The sequence below is a fragment of the Varroa destructor genome, unplaced genomic scaffold (genome assembly GCF_002443255.2).
Source record: "Varroa destructor unplaced genomic scaffold, Vdes_3.0 BEIS01000005.1, whole genome shotgun sequence".
Taxonomy (NCBI): domain Eukaryota; kingdom Metazoa; phylum Arthropoda; class Arachnida; order Mesostigmata; family Varroidae; genus Varroa; species Varroa destructor.
In genome coordinates, this window is record NW_019211458.1 from 30,291,477 (window position 1) to 30,312,186 (window position 20,710).

The 20,710-nt window shown below is 41.7% G+C and overlaps 3 protein-coding genes across 3 annotated transcripts; all 3 read left to right on the top strand.

Moving 5' to 3' along the window:
• The first annotated feature begins 81 nt into the window (after positions 1-81).
• On the top strand, positions 82-19,487 carry LOC111250866 (uncharacterized). The gene is made up of 4 exons (XM_086990501.1): positions 82-5,235; positions 15,976-16,224; positions 16,382-16,643; positions 18,838-19,487. Exons 1-4 carry the CDS (start codon positions 4,067-4,069, stop codon positions 19,342-19,344), a joined length of 2,187 nt encoding a protein of 728 aa, XP_086846627.1. The 5' UTR covers positions 82-4,066; the 3' UTR covers positions 19,345-19,487.
• Positions 5,238-7,913, top strand: LOC147755529 (uncharacterized). Its single transcript, XM_086990032.1, has 2 exons — positions 5,238-6,106; positions 6,507-7,913. Exons 1-2 carry the CDS (start codon positions 6,094-6,096, stop codon positions 6,875-6,877), a joined length of 384 nt encoding a protein of 127 aa, XP_086846158.1. The 5' UTR covers positions 5,238-6,093; the 3' UTR covers positions 6,878-7,913.
• Positions 8,067-15,336, top strand: LOC147755530 (uncharacterized). The gene is made up of 2 exons (XM_086990018.1): positions 8,067-10,334; positions 10,954-15,336. Exons 1-2 carry the CDS (start codon positions 9,740-9,742, stop codon positions 11,436-11,438), a joined length of 1,080 nt encoding a protein of 359 aa, XP_086846144.1. The 5' UTR covers positions 8,067-9,739; the 3' UTR covers positions 11,439-15,336.
• Positions 19,488-20,710: the final 1,223 nt, after the last annotated feature.

Here is a 20,710-nt window from a genome sequence, read left to right on the forward strand (position 1 = left end):
TTTCGTTCTTCTTTTTAATAACTAAATCCTGAAGCGATAGATTAAGATAGAGCGTGGACATCGTACTCACAGAGGGCGTTTCTTACAGATTTATACCTGTCTACAGAAGTAATGTTGACCAGCTGATCCTCTATCGATGCCTGGCGGGTCTGATGAGCCTGTTGGACTGCGGAACCAATCACCGAGGAATTCAATCGGACAGCATGTATTGCTTTCAATAAAAGCTGCTCGTGTTCTGATGAAGCTTATAGACCTTTTAGCAGATATTATTCAGCCATAGTAAAATCAACTGCAGTAGAAGTATTATCACGTTTATTGGTAACATATTCTATCTGAGCAGGTTTCTTCGCGACGAGGCTGTCGTGTGGCCCTTTAGGGCATCGTACAGCAACTGCTACACAACAAGAACAGTTTCGAATTGTAAGCACATTGCCCTCCGCATTGGCGCCATGACTTCATCAATGCCAGTCACATCTTTACTAAGACCCACAACGATTGCCTCACAGCTAACGGAAACCGTGCTTTTACGGCTGCCCAAGAACTGCAGCTGCATCAATAGCAACCAGAAAAAAGTTGGTCTGTGAAACCGATCTCAATTGATTTAACAGAGGACACCGATAGGGAAACGTTTGCCCGTGAAAATGAAATCGAAAATCGAATGGGAAAACTTCCTAGAAGACGAATTTCTTAGTCCTTTATAGCCGTAGCGGGCTATCTTGCGCCCGGCTGCCCCTCCTTCACAACGGCCATGAACACCGACCCTGCGCATTATACTTTAACGCCCACCAACATCTCAGATGGCCTTGCGAACCGATACGTATACCGCACCATCAACTACATTCGGCGATAGCTCAGTGCTCATTTTAATCGACACCTTACACTAGTACCGTACCTAATACGAAGATCTGTAACGCGAACGATAATTTAGTGGTAGGCAAATCGAACAAGCAATCAATAGAATTAGCGAACGCTCCTGCAGCTGCTGCGTCGGTTCCTGGAAGCTACATATCAATAGGTTATTTCGATCAAAACTCAGAATGCGTCTGCGAGTTTGATCACGAGCGTGCCGCAGTTCCAACTGCCCTTTCGCTGCTGCTATCGCTGGTTTGCCCTGGCCAGTCTCTTGGCCGCACCGTACACCGCGGCCGGCCCTTACTCCGTTGTTCGGGTCATGCCCCGTCTTCGTTGCCGATATTATCAGGTTCATCCTTCGGTGAGACAAGCTCAACGAGTAGCATCTCGAATGAAGTGGCCACTTTGTCACGAAATGACGCCGGCCAACTGGAGAAAGTCTAGCGGGCCATAGGCGGCAACCGAAGTCGGCAATTAGGACCAGCTTTTGGGACCCGGCTGTGTGTCGCTTCCAAGCGGGTCTTTGTGCTCGTACGTTTAAACCATCAGCGCTAAAAAAATAAAATCTAATAGATGCCAAGAAATCTGTTGTATACGATTTTCGGTGAGAAGTACGCTAGAGCTTGTACGTAACCAAATGAAGAGGGGCGCTCCGTAGTGTTTCACCCCCATTTGTATATAGGAAAAATAAGCTAATTTTCTAAAGCATTCAGTGATGGGATGACGCGTAATTACGGACTCTACACGCACATGAGACATAATCAGCGCGTAATGTAAATAATTATTGTCGCGTAAAAGTTTAAAGAGGCAGAGAAACTTCACAGTTATTCGCTTTTAAAATCTTACAATTTTGTGTTGATGCGTTGTTGAGCGTTGCTTACTTGTTCAATGTATCAATTCACTCGATCTTAGGCAAATCCATACCTTACCTTCAGTATTGCCATATAATAGCCATATAATTCCAAGTACCATCGTATGGTATAGTAATATTTTTCTTTAAATATTCTTCTTCTTCTTCTTCTATTTTTTTTTAAACGTTTTATGTTTATATGTTGAGACCTTACACTGTTAGCTTTGTACAAGTACGACACCAATGTGATTATTAGTTACTGCAAAAAAGATGCCTGTATCTTTTTTTTTTTTTCATAATCCTCTAGAAATGGCCGAACTCAATTTCTCTGCAGAGTTGACATTGGCTTCTAGACTTGGACGTGTCTGTTCTGTGCACCTAGTTAATGAAAAGATTTTTTCCATTTTATTATAGAAATTTCGAATATCCTTATACCAAAAACTTCTCGATGTGGTTGCCCCATTTTCAAACCCGAAAGGTAATGCGGGTTCTGTTTATCGATTGACTTTGACAGCAACAACAACAACGACTATCGTTCATTACGAAAATAGCAATCTAAGATATGTATAAACGTACCCAAAAAAATATGCGGACGAACGGAATGATATAAGGTGTAACTTAGCCGTGCTCGTTATTGAACGAAGTTTTTTCAACAATATCATGTTACGTAATAATGAAGGGAAACTTCGTCGTGTATATCTAAGAATGATTTATAGATGCATAGCTATGTTAGAAGTGATGAAGATAGAAGTTGCTGATATGCTCGTAAAGGAAGCTCTAAACAAGTCAGGAACAGTGATTTTGTGAGTTATATATGGGCAAATGGTTCCTATCCACAGTAGAATCACCTTGATTGATTCCACTAAGTGTCTTCCACTAAGTGCTGAAAATCCGGTATGATCCAAAAGGTATTTCTCGGCAACGCCGTATATACTAAGGCCTGAGATATTACAGTGGTACAATGTACAACTACAGTAATAGTAATAATAATCATTGTTATTATTATGTAACAATCTAACTAACATACGTTGTATGTTACAAAAGCCACCTTTGGAATATTGTTTGCGGTGGTATCGCAGACGGTATCTAAATCAACCCTATACAAAACTAACGTTTCAAGCTGACTCCGAATATATGAATATGCCGAAAAAGAACAGCAAAATAACTTCGTAAACCATGACTGCCGTGAACAAGGTTACAGTTAGTTTTGTGTGTTTAGGTATCGAAGAGGGCCAGAGGAACTTGTATATTTCCGTATTCTGACGGATGAAACCGGAATCATGGACCACGATCTTGACGTGCTCGCCAGCACTTCAATTGATTTAAGCCGAGCACGAAACATTCATACAGCCTTTGCTGCCGCAACTTATAAAAGAGCGAGAACGAAATCAAAAAGCAGTTTATGAAAGGCCAGAACTTCCTCGGACACCAGCCGCTGGATACGCTCGCGCTTATTACTCTCAGGCTACACAGGACAAATCGAGCAGCTACATCGGAAACTTGATGAGCCTCGTCATAAAAGAGAACCCCCTATATTCCTAAAAAAAATTGAACTAGTATTTATATATCAGTCCTTATAGGCCGCCTACTGAAGGCGAACCGATTCGAATCCTGTAGTATCGCATGCCATCGTAAATCTGCCGACTTCGCCCGCACGGTCCACTAGTCAAACTACGTACAACGATATCTAAGTATGCCAATTGGGAGATCTTGTATCACAAATCTCTATTGTAGGCAAAATGTTTACGCTTCATTCTGGAGACGATGACAACCTCTTGATCCTCCGTTATTATGGATCGATTAAATCTGAAATGATACTAACGCACAGGTCGGGATACTTTCAAACACGCACTCTTTTTAAGCATCGCTATCGAATTGCCTCGTAGGGTGTAAGTACAATCTAATTTTTTCTAAAAAGGGATTTTTACAGAAGTCATACACAGGTTGCAAGTTACCTATAAACTAACACGTGTTTTTTTTACAGGTTTAGTTTACAAAAACCTTTGTGAGGAGCCATCAGACGATCTGGCCTAATTTCAAACCTGAGCGCTAGCTGAGCTTTAACGACAACTTATAATAAATGGTTAAGTTTATTAAGAAATAACTAAAAACGTGTTCGTTGAAATAAATGGTCGATGTAAGGAATTTAGATGGTTATTAATCCACTGTTTTCACCTTTGCCATGTGACTTTTGTTGAGTTCTGATGAACATAGGCCTTCACTAGGAATCTAACCCTGGAAGAAAAGACATGTTGGATACCGTTCATTCCTAACCTTCACGCTGTGTGTCTAGGTGCTGATGCCGCCCAGAGAAGCTTATCTAATATAGATGGGTCGAGCAGTTCGGCGAGGGAAAATCGCTTTATGCCAGCAAATTGTCAGACATTGGCCTCTGCTGTGCTCAATTGGGCCACAGGAGAGTGCACTGAAAAAGCTGAATCTAGTAATCCCCAAACAAAGTGGGAATTAACAAAAGGTTCTTGTTCCCGCTCTATGAGCACACGTAAGCAGGGATTGTCAATAGGTACCGGCCAATCGACTAATGTCCGCAGCTCAGAATGCATCGTCCAAGAGTATGTCAATTGTGAAGAGGCGGTACTCTCGGAGCCCCAACAACAAGAGGATCAATGCGAATTTTTGCCAGACCTAATGTCTGTAGATAGCAGCATTTTTAGCTCTCCTCAATGCGACCAGACAATGCCAACGATAAGCACTACCGGCGAAGAACTCTACGAAATACCTATAATGTCGTCGGTCAAATGTGAACCCGCAAGCCCATCGTTTGAATCGACGACACAGATGAAAAGGCGTCGATTGATGCCGACTCTTGTATCCCACCTTCAAATGCCGTACGCAAAAAAACCAGCGCCCTCTTCTATTCTAACCAGTTCCAGTCCGATTATCCTTAATACGACGACGGCTACTACATCTACTAATTTTCTTTCGTATGTAAATGGACGATTTCGAGAGACTCCGTCTGTTGATGTTTCGACTTCGTCTTCACCGTCACCGGCATCAGCTCTATTGCCAGCAACATCAAATATCTCGTCAGACACTTTTCCCAGTAATAGCGCAATTGTAGGCGGCAGGCTACTTCGCGCGCGTAGAAACGCTCCGGCGTCAGTTGGAAGTTTGTTAGCATTATCATCATCATTTTCGTCGTCGTCGTCGTCGTCGTCGCTCGAATTAATGCATGCTGTCACAACCCTTAACAAACAGGATCGTGAAGACTCTGACGAATCGACTACCGACGCAGTTAGCAATTCTTCGTCAGCAAAGACTTCACGTCAACAACAACGACCACAACAACAGCAGCAGCAGCAGCAGCAAAGCCCGCCTGCAGCCTCCCCAGTCAACGAGTTGCAACCAGCTTCGGCTGCCAGCCACTCGTCTCGATACAATTCGGCGGAGCGTTTTGCAAACCTGAAACGAAGTTTGAAATTGACGTCGCCCGCCAGATTCGTCTGTAGCAGATGCAAGATCAACCTGTCTGGTCGTAGTGAATGGGCTAAGCACCTCGAATCCCATAGAAAGTGACGTATATACACATATTTAATTCTGTACAAATCCTATAACCCAAGTATAGGCAAAAAAATATGAATGCAGAGTCTGAATGATCTTTTGAGTGTGACCGCAAACTATGACCTACGCCGAGTGTCTAGCTTCCCGTCACTAAGGCCAGTGAGACTGTCGTAAGTGGTCAGAGGTATCACGTGTGTCATAAGGTGTTCGAGAAAATGTCGTAGGACAAACAACCGTAATATTCAAATATTTGTCTCATTTAAAAGAATAATATTAAACAATGCATTGTCCAAACTTCAATAAAGGAGCCTGAACATGTACCTTCTACAAGTAGAAACGTGTGTTCAACATAGTATACGTATACGACGATATATAACATCTTAATGAATTCTTTCCAAGATGTCCCTTTTTGTTAGAAACAAACAGAACGGCAGACATTTTAACTTAACTAGAAGTAAGCTATCTATAATTACTGCATAGACGTTACAAATTAGACATATGCTTTATAATCGCGTAGTTGTTCAGTGCACCCGCAACCACATTGCGATATTTAGATGCTTATCGTATAGAACTGTCTGCCTTTTTGGGTTTTACATAATTTGTTTTTTAATGAAATTGATGTTCTTGTTTTCCTAACATAGTCCTTAGATTGTTTTTGTTTCGGTAGAAGCTTAAAGCTATTAGCAGGGTGTTATCAACGACCCCTTCTTCGATAATGTCGATCGTCTAAACATTGACTTGTGTGGCGTTATGGTTTCCTGTTTGACGGAGTCTAATAAAGCTTTCTTCTTGTAGGAAATCTGGAAACGACACGGTCCCAAGACTAAGACGTACCGCGAACCTAGGCTGAGCTGATATGACCATACAAAATGCCCAGAACCCGTACGTTCAAGATGCGGGACCCCGGATCTCAAGGCCGAAGGCCTTAAATGATTTGCTATGTGCTGCACTATTGCTTTTTTTTTTAGGACACTGTCGTTTTAATTAAAATTATGACTACGATAATAGTTTAATCGATAACCGGCTAATTTGATACCGTAACTGACTAGATAGTTGTTTTCGTAGCTTCAACTGATCATCGTGTCCGAAGTAAATGACAGACAACCGTTGGGAATCAAAGCTTCTTAAACCTTCGAGGGTACTTTTCAATGTTTAAACACAACGTCCGACATAGAAAAGTAAACTTTTCACCAGCTATCCAGAAAAGAATTACTTACACTACTAATCTTGATTAGTGAAAGAGGATGCACTATTAAAAAGCAAGCTCTGTGACGTCTTGCAGATTCGCTCGATGATCCTGCAATAGAGGAACCTATCGAACCAAACCTTTCCCGGATGCATTACCGAGACTCGTTAGGGGCAACCTCCACGATGAGGGCTTCGGTGATTTCGTCAAGACGTCGCAAAAAGGTGGAGCGAGCTCAAAGTGCCGGGTGTGGTTTCATCGGCACGGGACCGTTTCGTTGTGGAGTTTGTGGAAAGCTTAGCTCGACTCGAGCTAAAGCTATGGGGCACTATCGGGTTCACACGGGCGAGCGGCCTTATCAATGTGAAGTGTGTTTCAAGACTTTCAGCGACGGAAGCAATTTCAAACGACACCGCCGACTTCATCTTGGGTCCAGCGTGGATCCCGTTGTGACGGACATCTTGTGACAGCAAGTCCTCACCTCGTTTATGAGTAGTGATGATGATCTATAATGACGAGTCTATTGCCGTGAATTTGCTGTTACTGTTACGTCAGGTTCTAAAATGATAACGATGAATCGATTTTCTCTAGTGAGCAGAGGGTGGATCTGAATATGGAGCTCATGGAAATGCTGTTTTTGGAGACAACACATCGATTTGCAACAAAAATAATCTCGGGGAGCTGAGGAAGACACTGTGTAGTTTTGTAATATTACGCTTGCCACTTCGGTGATTCCTGTATATAGCGGTTGCCTATCGGCGTGTGTGCTAGAGTACGTTTGTTCGATCCAATGGGGAGGGTATAGTTGTTTCATACGGCATCGAAATTCAGGTTCACTACCATGGAGCTAAAAGAACTTTTTATGGAGCTTGATTAATTTGTACCCGTTAAAATTGCCCGACAAAATTGACGAGTGTGTTCAACGACGGCATATGAAATTTTAATAATACCATAAAATAACAATTTCTATTAAGTCAAAACTGGTTAGGATAGGATAGGTGTGAAGGCGCTTCGTTGTCCAATGTCAAATCTGTGTGATCTACTGTGCATCCGTCTGGTCAAGGTTTATTTTCAGTTAATCAGAGTAACATGCATGTGTTCGTCCTGACTAAAAGGTGTTTTTGTAAATAGCCGTGCAGATTTATATTTTCATCTGAACTGCAACACTGACAAAAACTTTCTGAACAAATGTGGAGTCTGTATAATGATTGTTGCTGTTGGTTTAATTGCAAAAACTTGAGAGCTAAAGAAAAATCAGCACGATCAGGAAATAGGGGAAAAACATCTTGGCCGATCGGCTGTGACGTATAGATGTAATTATAATGGAGCTATTTTACGAATGAAAGTTTTATGTAACGACGTCAAGGTCACCACTTCGGAGATAGACGACACTTTACAGGATATTATTTATTCTAACTTACTGATATGTGTGTATGTGTGTGTTTACGCGCTTATATGTTTTTGGATATTTTGTGTAATAAAAACAAAGTATACGAAGTTTTATCTACGACTACTTCAAAAACGTACCGTTTACGCTTACGATTTGTATTATTGGAAGGCAAAAATTACCACAAGTTCACTAATTTGTCTTACCTTAGTGCGATGCACACGAACTAAATAGAATGAAACACGAATGAATCGAACAAGCTTTCGTTTAGACAAAAAAAAATAGGGCAATTGCAGTTAATGTTAAAGCATCCCATTAGAGTAAATAGAACCCTGCTCACCTTGAAACAGACAGCTTTCTTTCTAACGAGGCGTATGTATATGCCGTGTTTCGAAACTGAAAAAATATTGCCTATTTTCTGTGTTGGAAGTTTCTTTAACTTACGACCTCTCTCGCACGTGTCATGCACTCGGGTCTTTTTTTTTTTTTATAATTTCTATAAATAAGAAAGGTAATTGTGTTTGTAATGTTAGAGTGAACTGGAAAATAGCGTTTGTGTTCTGTGGTTGTGAGCATGTTCACGGTATGTCTCCAAAAACAGGCTAGAATTAGCTAAATCGTTGACATTCACTGCAGAAGATTTCTTACGGCCAGTGCTGTCGAACTTCTATCTGCCGCCTCGTTAGGCGGTGTCACCGGTAGAAGTGTGTGACAACGACAAAAAGTATGATATATGTTACATAGAATATGTAAAGTAAAAAAACAGTTGTCGTTTTTAGTATCAGCTATGACTAGCATTAGGATAAACCTCGCTGCGGAAGATCACGAAGTACTATTCTTACTGATCTCAGATTGAAATCCGAAGATATTTAACTTGATAACGAGATTCAAAAACTTTGACGAACGAGATTGCGGATTATGTATAACCAACTACTATGTAACGCAGCTTACAGAAGTGGACGTAACGGAAAGACATCTAGTCGTGCAGGCATAGTTTATGCAGATCTTAACTCTCGCACTATAATTGAAGGGAAAAATAATTGCAGAAAAAATTGCTGAGCAATAAAAATGAGACAAAGCAGAAATAAACCAAAACACACAGTACCGTATGAGGACTTTTATAAAGCTGCTATCTTCTACTTTTGTGGAAAACCGCGCGATAACACGAAGTTATTTTTGCTTGCTAATCATATATTTTTGCCAATAAGAGGATTTACAATATGAACTGAAGAAAAGATTTAGCCAACGCCGCTGTCTTGTACAAGTACGGTATAATATTATCTTCAGGTGATCAGTTCACTCTGACCTTACTAATAGTTTGTTCCTTTTGCAGCAGTCAACGGCGCTCGATTCGGGAAGACCGATGCATAGAGCTTGTTTTTCGATATGGGTGATATCGCTTCGTTCCTTGACCGATTCAATCGTGCTTGATCTAGGAAAACAAATATGACACAAAACAATATTATCTTCAGGCAAAGCATGGCTTCGAGCAACACGAATCAACTGATGTAATTTTAGTCTAATTAATAAATTGTGTAATCTTCTTAGGTGCTGCTCTTTTTTGGACCCGCAGTTTTGTACGCTAATAATGCGGAAATCACTGTTGTTAACAGAAATCAACAAACTGAACCGGACATTTAATTTCCGCAAAAGGGTACGATATGCCGATTGTAAACAAATAGCTCACTGTGTAAAAATATCATTTCTATTATATGCATTGACGAATGATCGGTTGATTGGCCATCCCCCACAGTCTGCACCGTAACTCTGTGATTATCGGCCATCATTGTCTCTACCACGCAGTTTCCAATTGATATGAGTTTTTACATTAACAGCTGCCCGCGATACGTGTGCTAGCAGCGCAATAGCCGTCGTAAAAACTGTCTTCAGTCTGTAATGCTATATCTATACGATCCTATCACTTATCTATTCTATAACACATATGTATATGTGTCTGTGTGGTACCTTATTTCGTGCATCCTACCCGCGTTTTATCGATGACAAAAATTCCGACAACGGTACAGGTACCGATAACGCGTCAACGTATCAAACAGTCATCCGCCGGGTGGGGCGCTTCAGTATCTCGAAGATCGAACACGACCGTGACAAGGGCAGCGATAGCAATGACAATAACAAAACAGTGAAAGAAGCGAAGCGTAGCGAGACACGGAAGGACAGCAGCAAGTCAACTTCTGCGTCGACTGCTGCTGGTGGCGACGAAGGGGCAGGACGTGACGTAGCCGCTGTAACTGCAGGGACCAGCAGCAATCAGGCCGCTAGGGACGCAGCGGTTCGCGCCAAAATCCTGGTCGCTTTACCACCTCCGGGCACAAGCGGCTCAGATGAGGACGCGGCCATCAAATTGGCGGCGGCCACAGCCGTCGACGAGCTTTTGGCGGCGTACGCAGCCGCTGCAGCCGAAGAAGAAGATCTGGAAAGTGACCTAAGCGCAAGCTCAGGCAGTGCGTCCGAAGACAAGGAAAACAATAATCCATCAAATGATGACGAAAGTCTCGACGAGTTGGCCTTTGAAGAAGGTAAGGGAAAAAAGAGTACCTGATTGCCGCGGTGGTTATTTTGAATTAATTTCTTCTCAACCGGTTTTCGCTCACAGGTTTCTAGGGGCCAGAGAATTTGTCAGCATATTTTGTCTGCTAGTAGCGCGTAGTTCAAAGCAAGAAAGTTGTTCAATTCTAAAGTCCGCCGGATTCACTTGTGATAACCTAACAGTTTCAATGGAGAGATGCAAAAATCATTCGTGATCATCTTGCACTGGAAAACCGTACAAGTTCTAAAGAACGAGACTATGGTGTTTTCAGGAGAATGGCAAAAAGTGATCGATCGAAACGGTGCATACTGAAGTTCAGTAATCTCAGTTCAATATAAATAATTGTGTTGAAATACTTGCTTTAGCTTAAAAGCCGTCCATACTTTTCAACCATTCATTACGAAAGTTATGAAAAGGTTATCCGAAGACATTTTTTGCTCCCGAGAAGAGTAACAAGGCTTGATTTTTCTGTCGATTCGAGTACTTGTGTGGAAGTATCGAATAGTTTTGACGATGACAGTGTTACCTAAATTTGTTGATTATTGAGAGTAATACCATCGCAACAACCCAACTGATCATCAATTTCTCATAATGGATTTATTTCACAGAGGGCGGTTGCCAAGTAGAGGAAGCTCTAGGAGCGGCACCTGCGGTTTTCATTTTGCCCCTGATCTGTGGCCACTGCAATTATCGGTCGATTTCGCAGCGGGACCTAATCAATCACATGAACACCTGCAATAATGGCAAACCATTTCCATGCAAGTACTGCAACTACTCGTGCGGCAACAAACGCGACCTTCGGGAGCACGAAAAACTACACAAAGAGAGCAAATTCGTCTGCGACATATGTGGCAAGCTATTCCGTGATCCGATGCGTCTCGATGCCCACCGTGACGCTCATGTTGGCTCAATCACTTGCAGTTTATGCGGAATGTCATTCCCGACGCACCGTAGCTTCAACGACCACGTCCGTTCACATCATCCGGAACGAGGCGCAACGAGTGGCCCCGCTGGCGCTGGGGCTGCCCATTCGACAACCCGCCATCATCGTGAGGGGGGCCGAAGCGCTAGTGCAGTTTCGAATAGAAGTTAAACAGCATCTTCCTTTTCTATTGCGAAGTATTAACTATTAAGGTTTTGTTCATAACAGGTTGAAAATGTTGACGGAAGGCAGTACGAATTGGAAATTACAAATAGAAAGAGTCAATATGTAGGAATTTTTTTGAAGCGATACCGTTACTTGATTGACTAGATATGATGTTAGCTGCCCATTTTCGTGTAAAAAGGAAGCAAAATCGGATGTGGCCTGTAACAGCTCACGGCACTCGGAAATAGAAAACTATTTCGATAGCTACAAACATAAACAAAAAGCCTATATAAATGACTAGGTATAAAAAGGTAATTAGTAGGACAAGCTGAAAGGCCAGAAAAGGTACTAGCGAAAAAATTCCACATTTATAGTGTCTTATTTCGAATGGACTGCTGGGCGCTGACTTAAGAACCCAAGTGTCTCAAACACGTGACAGCGTGTCACAACTTAGGTGGGCAGACGAAGATGGTTTCAGATCTTTGTCCGTCAGCACAGCCACTTGGCATATGCTTGGTGCCGCTATTTTCGGGACCCCGAGCCTATAGTAGGCACCTGTCGAAACTCTATAGAGCTTCAGATAGTACCATAGTCAATCTGCCTGCACCGGTGTCAGTAGGCCAACGGTAGAGAGAGGTCTGATAAAATATGTTTGCGTAGCAACGTCTGAGAAGCGTGTTACGTATCACATCGTTAAGGAAGAGACATAGGGCAAAACAAAATGCCGGTTAATGTTTTCCATGATTACTTAGCGAGTATGATAACGGGACTATCCTGAGAATTCGTGCGTAGAGAGGGGTCTACCTAGCCTTGTAGAGAGGGCGTACTCATAGTATACCTCCATTAGCAGTTGCTTAAAGAGACTGGAGTTGCTTGAAGCATTATCGCAGATAATTACTTACTCCAGCATCGCGAGATCTGTTGATGGCCTGGCTTACCTCTTCACGACGTGACGGGATGGTGCGGTGACGTACATCGACAAGTAGTTGTATTGCCACTACGACTAGTTGGAAAAAAATTGCCACAGACTAAAGACAATGCCGATATACTTGCTTCGAGTGAAGGTCAAGCCGTATCCTGTTGTAAATCAAAATGCGAGAAAGCTAAAGAGGTACTAATAAGATTAGATTGTAAAAACCTTTCCCGTTCCCCCTTTTGATGGGTCTTCATCTCGTTCTCGGAATGCTACTCAGCGAAATTGATTGCGGTGGAACGGCAGGCCTTGGCTCAGTACAGTGCGAATGTGATTGTCCTTAATAAGAGGCTACTGCCGGAAGTTGACTTTTGGGCACGAGAACCTTGTGCGCCTGCCCCAATACCGAGGGCAAGGCTGTGTCGAGCAGGTGTACACGATGGCTGTTACTGAACCACGGTACCGACAATAAAGACGGTGACACAATTGTCGTATTCACCTCGTACAGTCAAAGATGGCTAAAGCATAAGAAGCGAAACTTCGAAACGGCAAATAGGAGGCAAAGTGCACAAAAGCCTAGATCAATTGTGCACATAAATAAAGCTGATACAAACCTATCTACTAAAGTTTAACTTTTGTCGCAAGACGGAGAACAAGACGGTGTTGTCACCGTAATAATACTGAACAGCTATAATGACAAAAATATCAAGATCTACACAATCACAAGAAAAACAATTGGGTGCAAGGACGTTACAACTATGAAAAAAGATATAATAAAAACACGAATACCACGGTGAACAAATGACTAGAACTAAAAACCAACAGGTTTTTGAAACGATACAGCTGTTTTACTAAACAATACAGCAAAAAGAACTGACCCTACTCGAACTTACCCTACCCCCTCACCTTATGGGGGGTAAAAAAAGGTGACAAAGTGCACATTTGACTTTTTTTTATTACTATTTGTGCGCATTAATCTCGCTAGTGACGATACAGCGTTATCTATTTCATAAAATAACTTACTAGTCAAACAGCCAAAGAACTACAACTTGGGCTGTCGGAATTTACTGTTATTAATATCATGATATCGAGTATAATTACTGCTATTATCGTATTGCCAATAAAAAAATCATTGCTCGCGAAGGTGATAAAGCTCAATTGACCCAGTATAATACAGCCAGAAATATTAACTTTGTAATAATAACCTCTTCTCGAGCAATCATACATAAATAGGACGAGTACTCCGCTTCTATAATACATAACATATTTAAACAGTTACGTTTTAATAACGACGGCCAATTTACCGGTCGCCTCTAATGTTTCATTTTATTTTGGGCTAGAAAATGAATGAGTGTTCTCTCTGGTGAACCGAACAAGTATTCTCTATTCTTTCACATGACAAAGCATGTTATTACGATATATATATATATATATATCCCACTGTTGCTATTGGTTGGGGCGTTTGCTTGACTTCTGTTCTGAAGCTTTTCCTCAGAAGCCAGAGCGAGACAGAAAAATATAGACAGAAGAACGAAAAGACGACTGGAGACAGCCCGAGAGAGACGGACAAAACGTTCGGTAGTGGTGTCTGTAAGCAGCGGCGGTATCCAAAATGACAAACAGTCAGTATTTGTCGCCAGCAGTATATATATCTATATATATACGATCTCGAACCTTTAGCGTGGCAATACAATGGTACAACAGGTCCACAATTATTATTATGATTTCCTCTTTTCTCTGTGCTTCAGTACATGGCCAGACTAAATTATTATATATACGTATGTACAACATGCGGATTTCCCTTATTATTAGTATAATTATTACTATATGAAGATCGCTGGACAATTCGTATGTTGTTGTTTGTGTCTACTCAGAATTTTGTCAGAAGACAGCGAAGGTTTCAGTAAAGCAATCTCTTCAGTACCATGACCCACAGCAGCTCCCTCTACGGTCAAAATAGTGAAGTTTGTTACACGGGGAGTTTCGTATGTACGGTACATAGGATAGAAAACTAAGCAGGAAGAAGAGGCAGCAAAGTTCGTATGGCGATCTGCGGTAATAGTTAGGGTTATTATGATTTAGAAAAACACCAACGGAATGCTTTAGTCAATGACGACGCAGAAACAACCCTATACGGTCTCAGAGCTTTTCTCCAATGCCAGAGACAAAAAAAAGTCTCCGCCGAATAGAGATTAGTTACGACGCGGTAAGAAAGCCGTGTTTTTATTGGACGTACCCACTGCTAGCTATGACAAAACCTTAGTATGCATTAGCTATACAGCCTATTGCTAGTAGCAAATATTAAGCTAACAGAACTAATGTAGTAAGCACACTGGGAAAAAGAACAGACGTTCACGGTGACGTGAGACAAAGAAACATATAACATGAGAAAAGTCAAGTGAAGGAATTATCCAGCTATAGGCAAGAAGCTCAGACAGAAGCAAATGCCATCGGCTGCACTGAACTTGAATAAAAACTAAAATGGGCATAATGAATAGTGGCTTAAAGTAAAAAGCTTGTTCGCCCGTCAGATAGAATGAGACCTTTTAATCGATCTCTAGCAGCAACTGTTAAAGTCGTGATAGCAAATAAAATTCTAGTATCCATGAGCTAAATTACGTGTTACATGACGGTACTTTGTTGATGTCTGTTCAGCTAGCGGTTTCAGCACCTGCATTAACACCTTGCAGCACGCAAGATGTAAATCGGGACGTGTTCCCGCGAACGATTGCTATCAGAAAAACACGAATAATCCCTTTTCAATGACTATCAAGACGCCTCAATATATAATAGATTCCCCGCGGCATCGATCGACAAATGTCTCCCGAACCATTCTATACTATACACAATGATGACTCTTATTAAAGCTACGAGTGCTAGTATGATTATTAATGCAGATATTGCTAATATATGCCAAAAATATAACACGCGTTGCCAGCTATTATCTGTCTACTAGGAAGTACTATTAAATAAACAACGTAGTTGCTTAAACATGGTTCAACGTTATTTCCGACCGTGTAAGCACAATCTCTTTTCGCATGCTTTAACATCAGTGTGGGATTTCTTGCATAAGCTTTAAGGGTGGGTACAAAATTTTCCTTACGGGAACGAAATTGGGTGATGCTGTAGTATAGGTACGATGATTGAACGAATGAACGCATTACTGACCGATCGTTCTTCTTTCAGGTACGAGGCAGATTATTTGCTATGTTTGATGCTCGGTTGGATCAATGACACTGGGCTTTATGGCCATCGTTGAATACTCGCGTTAAAGCGGCACCGCTAGCTCAAAACCATCATGTGCAATAAAGAAACAGAATCGGCTCTAAACTATCTGCAACGTTTACTCCCTCTATGAAAAGTTCCAACTTTATATTTCGATTCGTCGTTTTAATGATTCCACATTTTAATGTAATGTGAGGTAAAATGTTGCTATACGGTACACTAAATGCTGGAGCTCAAACACTATGCACATTGGACTTTTTCTTTTTTATACGATGTAATGGGAAACTATCACAGACCGGCTACGTTTATTGGTGGTCAAACCTCACGTATTAAAGTTGTCTTTCGATGAGCATCTTCCCCTACGAACATGGCTTTATTCGGTGTACAGTTTAATAAGATTTATTAAATTGGATGTTGTCTATACGGCGTCACCCTTTTAGAAGACGACGAGAGCGGCGAAGATGAATACGAACTCGATGGAATCGTCCAGCAGGAATTCCTCGTGGGCGACCCTGACCTCATCTTGATGGGAAGTGATAAAAAGTTCACCTGTGAACTCTGCTCGTACTCAACCAATCGTAAAAGCCATTACAACGAACATATGGCTGTACATACGGGACATAAGCCTTTTGCGTGTCAGTACTGTGACTATCGGTAAGTGTTGTAGATCGGATGATGGCTGCGTAGGCCGTTCTGTGTGTTAGTTGGCTGTTTGCACAACAAACCTAATCTGAATCATAACAGGTGAAGAAAACCGTACGCGGTACCTTTTGTGTCCTCTGCTGACCTTTTGTTCTTTCGACTGTTGCAGCTGTACAAAGAAATGTCACTTGGCCCGCCACGAACGTACGCACACTGGCGAAAAACCCCACGAGTGCACACAGTGTGGGAAAAAGTTCAATCAGCGCGCCTCGCTAAACGTCCACCTTCGTGTGCATACAGGTGAGAAACCCTACACTTGTCTCGGGTGTGGCAAGTGTTTCGCCCAGCGCAACGGACTCAAGGATCATGTGTATGCTCGCCATATGGACAAAGCCGACGTTCTACTGCAGGTGGCGCCACTTGTCAAGCTTTGAACTCTAATAAAATAACTATACGTAGTCAACACGTTACCCAAAAAAGAAAGCCAGCAACCGCTTCGATTCACTTTGTGTGGTACAATTTATTTTGGAAAATAGTCGCGTCATCATCTATTTATGCTATTATAGAATTCAGGTTGAAAATAATGCCGATGGTATTATTTTGGTAAACGCGTTAATCGCTGCTAATTTAAAAACGGGATTAAAAGTTTTCTGAAATCGATACGCTGAGAGAAAATAGTCCTGTTGTGGGAGTTGCCTTCAGAGCTTTACGGTCGAACGGTTCTGAATTTCGCACTATGTCAACGTCTAAATGTACGCGGAAAATGGCAGTGTTCAATACAATAACAGTTGAAACGACCGTATACATTCGCCTATCAATGATAGAACATCAGCAAAGAGTTCTGGTAAGTCCTTTTGGTTGCTGGCACGATAGGTGCTCGTGCAGTATGCATTCTGCACAATATGAATATTGTGTGATTGATTACGCCGTACCGGAAAAGAACCACCTTAGAGAAATTAGATTGTGCTATATTGCTTCATAATATATATATATATATATATATATATATATATATATATATATATATATATATATAAACACACACACATAAACCTGTAGAAGAAAATTAATACCGCACCATGGGACACAACTCGATATCTAAATCCATAAGGAGATATACATATAAGATATAGAAAATAGTAATGCTATTTTGGATTTATTGCTTTTGACAACGCGAACCGTGAAAGTAACATAAAAGCTATATCTATATACCTATTTAAAATTAAACATATATATATATATGGAAACGATGGGTTTCGTACACCCTGTTGATCTCATATTATATGAACACAGTCTTCTTAAATTACTTACAGGGATTATTATAACTACTACTGCTAGTACTATTCCAATGTAACAAAAGACCTTTTCGAGAAATAAACGTGCACAGAATATCTGCGCAAAAGCTGACGCTGAACGAATTTGTCAATGTTGGGTTTAAGCCTAGTTTTATTTTGTTTACGAGGCTTGTTTTTGTTGTTCGTAACGTGGTTTCGACACCAAAATGGTTATACGTTCTTGGCTGGTCTCTACGACGTATGAAATGTTTTATTTATGAGAGTATGAATAAAGTCTCGGTTGCAAAGATAAATTCTCCTGGTTCCCTTGCTTGTCTGCAGGCAGACACAATAGTAATGATCTCGGCCATTATGATTTATTGAAATGTAGTTTCTCCGCTTGTGACTCATCTAACAGACTGTTTACTTCCAGGTGTTGGCGACCTATGACCTATGTTCGCCCACTGTACGGCCCCCACACTCGTTCCACAATGATCTCATAGTAGCGAAGATACAAACGGTTGTTTGAACCTTCATAAGACCATGATTGGTACTAGCTCTTTCTTTCGACCTCGTTCATTTACCCTAACCTACAATCAGCTTTTTACCTACAATTAGTTTTCGATAATCATAACGTGTTTAGGCAAGCAGCGTACGTGACGCCATATCGGCACTTTTCAATCAAAACCTCGGAATAGTGACTAGTAGGTGCCTGTGTTAAATAAAGCAGACTACGCCGAATAATTGTATCGCGTCATCAGTTGCTCGTTTTCCAGTAATCTGACTCAGTTCCGTTTCCTTCGTGTCACCTAACTAGCCAAAGCTTCGGAGCTTTACACGAACGATTACTAACAATTTGTGTCGCTCGCTGTGCCTTGGCCATGAGCAATTGAGTGCTGCTTTCACAAATCGGAAATCAGTGTGCAAAGTGTACAGTACGCCCATGCCTTTTTGTGTGCCTACCAATTGCCATTGCTTTTCTGCGAGCTAACCCCGGATCGTACGCTGACTAACATCATTAACCATGGAAACGACAGCAGGAATAGCAGTGCCAACAAAGAGTATTCGAAGTTAAGCATGGTCGTCACTGCGGCACGACTCACAAGGCTACTGCTGTTCCTGTTTGTGCGTATCGTACGTAAGCTTATGCTTGGAATAATGGACAATTAGGTGTGATTTCAAAGTGAATGGCCTTTCTTCTGGGTGTATTCAACAGCGGCTCCTAACACGCCAATAACGAGCAATACACGATATAAAGGGCCAGTAAATGACAGCAATGTTCCCAATTGTTTTGTTTCTGATGGCACCGTCACCTGCATCGTCAATTTAACTACTGTTGTCATGGGGTTGATTCTCGATCTGCTGTGCAATCCCGATTTGGTTCTGCCTTCATCATTTCGCTTTGTGGTGGTTCCTGATTTGCGCAGGGCTCAATTTGGCTGTTCTTACGCCCCTGCTCGCTGAGTTGGCGTCCAGCGATGACTTGCCAGGGCCCTCGTTCCAGAATCGCACTTGCCCGGTCTGCGGGAAAACCTTCTCCCAGATGTCTTACCTCAACTCCCACCTTTTGCTACACTCGGGCCACAAGCCATTTGTGTGTGGCCTGTGTGGTAAAGGCTTCACACAAAAGACGAATTTACGCACACATGAACTCAAGCACTCAGGTGCCAAACGTTTCCGGTGTGAGTACTGTTTGAAGGAATTCAGCAGTAAGTACTCGCAACAAGTTCATATTCGAATTCATACAGGTGAGAAGCCCTACGCTTGCACATATTGCGCTTATAAAACGGGCAATCCCAATGGCTTCAGAGCGCACTTCAAGATATGTAGCGCTAAACATGCCCGAAGAAAGGAATAGCGTGGGCCTCCGGAGAACGAAGTAGTGCTACAGACCCGGTAGACCTCAGGCGAGAGAGATTGGAGCGTTGCGTGCGGCATCAACGCAAGGAACTAATTTTGCCATTAAAGAGGTGTTTTTATGAACCACTGGTTGCCTTGCTATGAAGTCTCGTTTTTATTACATACTAGAACAGACGTGGGAAGTAATTTTACAATATCAAAGCTTGCTATAAGTATCATATCTATACTATTACGGTAAATTCGCTCGATACGGGCCATAATAATGAATGCAAACAGAGCGAGATTATTATAATAAATACGCGTATAGCATGCGAAGTGCGGCTGCTGTATTTTGATATGCAGTCGTGCGCAGAGCCGTGTCATCGTGCACCCGGCACCCGGTGACAACTACTAAAGAGCAGCACAAAAACCGAAAAATCAGACGAATCGTGTAGAATTTGTTGAGATATCAATGTTATGCGCCAGCGCAAATTTACCATTAATTTGTTTTTATATATATATATATATATCTCGTATCATATATACAGTAAGAGATAAGTACACGATATGTCCGGTACTAATTATGGAAATTACTAAAGATAAAGCTGCGCTTTTTTGGAAGGCATTATCCGCACACCCAAATCATTCAAGCACTTCGAAAGACGCGCGTCTAATTCGAAACTATTAGTGTTAAAAGCGTATTGTGTGTAAGGTAAATTGAGGACGTTCGTTTCTCGCGTGAACGATCCATGAAAGGGAGCATTTTATAGAAGTCGCACAATCTAAGGACGGATAAAAATCATTGCTGCGTCACGCAAATTCCTTACTCGTTTTTTTCCCATTTTACTACATATACACAATTGTTAATACTTCGCGGTATTTTGGGCCTTGTGACCCAAGTGAGAACTTGAAGGGCTTTCGAGGATTTCGCGTGTTGAATCTCGTATGATATCACTATTGGGAGCTTGAAAAATTTGGTTGATTTCGCTATGAGAGTCGGGGGAGTTTGACTTCATTCTGAATAAGTTGAGTACGATTTGCATCATGTTTGACTCGTTCATTGGTCGAGCTTGAGCTAGAAATAGAATGCTTGCCAAAACCCTACTCATCACTGAGATCAGTTGGCGACCGTATGAAAAATGGGTATTGAACGTTTTTGTCATTTAGCTCATTTTGTTCATGGAGGAGCAACAGCGGCTGCATCGTACATTTGTTTTGGGCATTTTCGTGTTACTTATTTCCCTATCGCTGTATATTCTTTTTGCCTGTTAATGACGACAATCGAAATTGGAAAAGCGCCGTACCCTGACAGCCCGGCGCAGTTGTTGTGTTCGATTCAAAAGACAGCTATATAATCACCTGTTAAATATTCCTATATATATATA

Coding starts and splice junctions, on each gene's coding strand:
- LOC147755530 (XM_086990018.1), top strand. CDS start 9,740: ATGTATATGTGTCTGTGTGGTACCTTATTTCGTGCATCCTACCCGCGT. Junction 10,335..10,953: donor CGAGTTGGCCTTTGAAGAAG/GTAAGGGAAAAA, acceptor TTTATTTCACAG/AGGGCGGTTGCCAAGTAGAG.
- LOC111250866 (XM_086990501.1), top strand. CDS start 4,067: ATGCCAGCAAATTGTCAGACATTGGCCTCTGCTGTGCTCAATTGGGCC. Junction 16,225..16,381: donor TGTCAGTACTGTGACTATCG/GTAAGTGTTGTA, acceptor CGACTGTTGCAG/CTGTACAAAGAAATGTCACT. Junction 16,644..18,837: donor TGGCGCCACTTGTCAAGCTT/TGAACTCTAATA, acceptor TCATGGGGTTGA/TTCTCGATCTGCTGTGCAAT.